Source organism: Haliotis asinina, chromosome 2 (genome assembly GCF_037392515.1).
Source record: "Haliotis asinina isolate JCU_RB_2024 chromosome 2, JCU_Hal_asi_v2, whole genome shotgun sequence".
NCBI classification, from domain to species: domain Eukaryota; kingdom Metazoa; phylum Mollusca; class Gastropoda; order Lepetellida; family Haliotidae; genus Haliotis; species Haliotis asinina.
In genome coordinates this window covers 41,609,110-41,615,109 of record NC_090281.1, presented here as the reverse complement: position 1 = coordinate 41,615,109, position 6,000 = coordinate 41,609,110, and the positions used below count along the sequence as shown (strand labels likewise).

The window sequence follows — 6,000 nt, the reverse complement described above, 5'->3', positions numbered from 1 at the left end:
TATGCATCTACCTGAATCTCAGATAAACTGTCCTGGTATGACTCCTGTATTGACCCATGTTCAAGATGCACAATCAGTATTAGACTATCCATAACAACAGCTGTTCACAATGACCACTCTCTTTCTCCTATAAAGAATGAAGATGTGTTTATTCTTTAAGATTAGATGGACAGTGTTTTCTGGCTACACATACATTACTTCATATAGGAAGTGAAAAACAATCTAGAAACATCCAAAGAATAACACATCTGTCCGTTAAGCAGGCACATGCATTGGATGAAAGGGTTTGTAAAGTCCCAAGTTACAATAAATGTGAATAAGAGCACTTGTTGGGCAATGCACTTGTAGGTTCCTGATGTCAGAGGTGGAAATGGGGGGTGTCTCTATGCTCCAACACAATACTCCTTAGTTGATGGCTCATAGAAAGCATGACTGTATCATTCTTCAGAGTACATACACCAAGGCCACATATTACAAACGGATTTGTTGAAATGTCTGTATAACTATACCTTATTATACATTGGTATCTGAGAGATTTCTGTTTGACCTTCTACAGCAAAGCTGTAGTAGTCTTGTGTTCAGCTATGGAGTCCTACTGAATTGGGCAATAGAAGTACAGTAGCCAGTAGCAAGGTTTCACACACTTGGCCACAATACTCTGATAAGACAAGGACATGTGAAGTGTGTGTAACTACCTAAACATTGTCCACTGCCAAAGACGCAAAGTTTAGCTGCCTTGTTTATTTTGGCGTATGACTTCCACTTGCCATCAGCAAGCTGCACACATGCCACAAGTGGGTCATGGTGGACCTGTGACTCCATGTCTTCCAGAGGTGTGCTACAGTAATCTTCATAGCCGCAGAACACTAACAACACTAAAGTATCTGCAAACCTGCTTCATATCCTGAGGGGCAAAACAAAGCAAATATGTTTGAACCATGACATGGTGCAGAATGGTGGTGACATTCACCACTCACTCTCCCTGCACTACTAGTTCATCACTAGTGTACAGTGGAAGGTCAAAGTGCAGTCACATGCTTCAGCATTTGGTTGTAACTTGAGTATTTTGATATGCTTCATGTCACTATTCATTCTTCTTAACCTAATACTTTGTGCTGATCTCAATATGCGTAGACCATCACATGCTGCAGCTGGTAAACATCAATCAAACTAACATTCACCACATCACATCACCATGTGTTTCAATGGCAGACTCAAGACAAAAAATAAACAACTCTCCTATGTAAGAAAATGACTTGTGATCTGATTCTGGGGTAAAATATTGAGTAATGTTCCAGGTCACAGTGGTTTCAGTTGAAAATGTTTTTGTTTCAAGTTAGCTTGAGGGACTAGATGACTAAACATTCATAATCATTACTGAAAACAGCCAAGTAAGCATTATAAATGGAACACTACAATCTGTCTTTACTTGTACTACAAGGATGGTACAACACAGAAACACCACCACAAGTTCTGAATGAAAGACTGATAACAAAACATAACTACAAGATTTGCTGTGATGGAGAGATGCACACTACGTCATCATAAGTATGTTGTCGTCTGAGATATGTACATGTACATGTTACCTTGCACGGTGTAAGCACACCTCTATAATTGTGAAGCAACAATGATTGTCTGCTCGCCCCTTCTGCTCAAGTCTGTCATACTTGTAGCACTAATTATTGTATACATCAATGAGTTTTCCTGGCTATGATATAAGCATCAACAAAAAGCTGCTATGTCTCAGGCTCTTCATCCAGTCTGCCCTGTTTATGTAGAGTTGATGGCAGTCTGCCTACTTCCCAGTTTATATACATGTCATGTACAGAGCTAGCTTGCTGTAGTGTCTCTCAGCTGATGACTGATGCACTGATCACACACACATGCTACACGATATCTGTCTCTTTCCTCACAACCAGCTGCTATTTCTTCTTTGAGTGAAGCATCTCCAGGAGCAAGGTTTGGTCAGGCACTTCTCCACTCAGATGTTTATAGTAGAGAAATTCCTCTCCTTGAATACTAATGAGACGGATTTCAGGCAGTCGCAAAAGTACTTGACCAAATTTGTCCTTCATTTCTGGGTAGAAATTAAGGCAATATTCAAGAAGTGCAGCATTTACTTTTTCCTGGCTCTGCTCGACATAGTGACGGTTTTCCAATCCTGACACATCTACAAGATACAAAACAGAGAGTCATACATGGTCTCAAAGGCTGAATGATATATGAAATAAAATAATCAGAAACATGCAAGAACTGACAATTGTTAGGTAACTGAAAAGCAATCTTCATTGAGGAGTGAGTATTTTGAGTATGCTGTAGTGTCAAAGAGAACCACTATGGAACTTGTAAATGTCAAACTTAAAAATTGAAAAAACAAAACATAAACACTTTAGTATCAAATCACATGTGCAGCAGCGATGACCACTTCAGAGCTCTGATAAACAATTACATCTGGTTTCCTGGACAATCCTAAATAGTGTCAGTGTCCACACACAAAAATCTCATTACCTCAAATGATATACTTTCAGGAAAAGTTGTAGCATTAGCTGGATAAAGTCCTTAAGTGTTACCAACAACACATACACACAGTGACACATTTCTACAAAACAGACAAACCATCTGCTTGGTCAGTGAATCACATATTGCTTCATGAGTACTTGTCTGACCAGAAGTCTCTCTTACACTATCTAAACATGAGAGTTACATAAGATACTTCAACATGATCAAGGTCAAACTTGGGGAAAATGTTAAGACTAAAACATGTCAACTCTAATCCTAAATTAATCTTTAGGGGAGGAAGGAAAACTATGAACATCAAAATTTGAATGTCACTGCAACACACATGTAATTGATGACCAAATTGATACCATTAGCAAGGTTGCCATGGTGAATGTGATTAATATTCTGTGAGCAGATTTAAGAGACATACTGACTGAACATTTCAACCACTGAGTTCTGGCAGTTTCAGAGCAGGTTCAAACTTACAACCAAACATACTGAATTACAGATGAACATGACACATGAACTTCTGTGTCAGGTGAGCAAAAGGTTGAGACAAAAGGCTCTGTAGCTCACCTGAACAAGAATCTTTTCAAAGTGATTTTCCATGGTGCATGTGTATTTCTATTACAGTGAAACAAATCATGCCAAACCAGGATTCAAATTCACAATCATGGCTTTTCTAACATGCCCAAAGTATGTAACTCTGCTCCGTGAATTGCAGTCTCCTAGACAACTAGTACACCCTTGTGTCCACACTTCTAAGAGTCAATATACAAATAGGAAAGTGTTACGAGCATATGGCTGAGAAGGTCTTGCTGCTTCCGTTGTATTTTAACACAGTAATACCCAGACAGACAGCTTAACTTTAACTTCATATATGCTGGAAAATATCTCTTTTTCTTGTCCAAATAAGTACAAAAGTAACTTTTGTCATGCTTTCAGCTATGAGAGCAGAAAATGTACACCAATCATAGAACACAAAACATTTTCTTATGATATCATATTCTAGTGATAGCGAATGTTTTTCATAGAAGTGAACTGATGTGAAGAGCGTCACACCCTCTTGCCATTCCAAACCTAGTGTATTTTGATCACAATATGGACAACAATGAAAAACTTGGTATTAACAGAAGGAATCCACTACTTCACTTCACAACACATTATCTGTACAGGCAGCATGTCCACTAATCACAATTATCTTCAAATACAACCGCAGGTCAACGGAATATATCTGGGTGGTCCAAAAGGCTTGTCTTAGATAGTCTCCTTGTTCCATGTATGTCATGTATTGACCTTGCCAGACTTACCTTGTGTCCATGCTGACTTACCTGCTCAACATGTAAATCTGGATCACTTACATATTCATAACTATGTACTCTGCTTGAGTTGACATGCTTTGTTTCATATTTGTCCCTGGCTGCACAGACACCAAGCAGCAACAGTGTCAGTAAACTACAGTGTCTTGCACTGACTTGTTCAACAGGGCATGCATATGTGCACATTCTAGTATCAACTGATGCATGGCAGCAAGCACATACAGTAATCTTACGAAGAAAAAGCACATAAGCTGTTCACATCCCAAGCAGAAAATCTTTGTGATCATTTGAGCGCTTGCCATTGAGCTTGCACAACCAGACAAATTAGATCCCTTATGATCACAGTTGCTGTTCATGTAAGGGATGTTTTAAGACATGCACAGTCCAATGTTGTATTAGTAATGCAGACTTGTACATGGGGAGCTGTTTGCCCCTTATGTACCTCACAATAATCAATGTCTGGTTAGTAGTAGATGCTACACATATATATATATACGCTTCTTAATCAGCATACTCTAGGGGTAAAACGGTATACAGTGGTATTAGTAGAACTAGTAGAACCGCAGTATTTGACCTTTGGTTCAGCATACTGTAATGGAAACCAAAATTTCGGTATTTTCATACCATCATTTTAAGAACCTTGTGACAGCTTTTCTAGAAATCAAATCATGTTGTCCAAATCTATGCATTCCTAGACGGCCACCATTTTCAGAATTGTCTTGAATGTCGTCTACTTAGATCTACAGGTGAGCAAGACATCAGTACCTGTGTTCCTTCTTACTGCTATTTCAAAGATAAATATCAGTCCAATCATGTTATACCTTCTGTAACTGTGTATATTATGTAAACACATCAATTGCATTAATGACGATATGTTACTTGTCATAGGTATAAAATTCCCACTGGGTTTAGGCAAATATGACTGGTAGAATACATTGGACTTCAGAACAAATGCAAAAAATAATCTGATACATGAAAAAAACCTAATGGGAGGTACGTCTCCCACAAGCATTAGTGTGCTGCGTTTGGACATTTGACTCAAACATGGTGCTGAGTCTGTTTCAGCACCCTTGTTTGTGACTGTTTCTTATACAGTTTGATATCACTCAAATTCAACGAATGCTGAATCAGTTACAGCACAGCAAGTTCTAACGTTTCAGTCAAAGTGCCCATTATGCACAGAAAAAGTTGCTATAAGTGTAAATGACCTCACCACACTTCAGTATATATGTGGCTATCAACTTTTAGGGAGTTCAAATACTTTTTGCTTGTAGTATATATAAAGATAACAGCTGGAGATGTTGTTAGCCATGAAAGGGCAAGTCTGTCCAGTGAAACCGTGAACAGACTTGTGTTCTTGAACAAAAACATGAATATCCCTGGTGATTTGCCAAACCTACAGTAATTCTTGACATGTTTGTAAGAATCTCTTAATAATTCATAAAAACACAAATTGTGATTAAGTTTTCCCATGTTATGAAACAACATAAGGTTTAGTTTGGCTCTTGTCAATTTTCTGCATTATGATCATATCTCATATACCGACCTGAAACAGACCAAACAAAAAGGCGTGTACCATAAGACGTTCCATACCATGGTGAGAGTGTACCGTTTCACCCCCAGCATACACATGAACATGAACAAAGTGAGAACCAGGAACACTTTGACAAAGTGCCCATCAGTAAGACTGTGTAGACCACCTTCATACAGTTCCATTTGACTGAATAATGCCATATATATCAACACATTTGAATGCAGGATGCAGTATCATAATGTCTTATGAGTAAACTTAAACAATAACAGGATGTTGGATCACTTTTTCACTGAAAAGTAAACTACACTTTCTTAATCACCTATTAAGACACTAAATTTCACATATATGTTCAAAAACTATTTGAAAAGTGTCAGTTTCCATAGTGGCCATATGACATTAGAGTTTTATCCTTAACTACACTGACTGGTTGTAATGTCACAACATGTCTATATTCATTATCATCACATTGTTCTTATCCTTCATTATGGTGGTGAAATAGCGTGACATCACAATCAGAAGGAAGTGTATAGTATAAGTGTTGTTGAAAACTTTACCTGTTACTTACATAATGATGATAAATTCATACTAGATATGAAACTTGAATGTTAAAACAAAATGACTGCTAATTACACAATGATTACTTGATAG

General features: G+C 37.9%; 1 protein-coding gene across 2 annotated transcripts in view; it reads right to left on the bottom strand.

The window, feature by feature from the left end:
* Nucleotides 1-1,407: 1,407 nt before the first annotated feature.
* LOC137273712 (nuclear receptor subfamily 5 group A member 2-like) overlaps nucleotides 1,408-6,000 on the bottom strand; it is a 225,745-nt gene continuing 221,152 nt past the window's right edge. Inside the window, exon 7 of one of the 2 annotated variants that reach the window (XM_067806514.1) lies at nucleotides 1,408-2,170. In XM_067806514.1, coding sequence (XP_067662615.1) covers nucleotides 1,923-2,170 — 248 coding nt within the window. In that variant the 3' untranslated portion in view covers nucleotides 1,408-1,922. The remainder of the gene's footprint in view (nucleotides 2,171-6,000) is intronic. The other variant, XM_067806515.1, reaches the window with a different exon arrangement.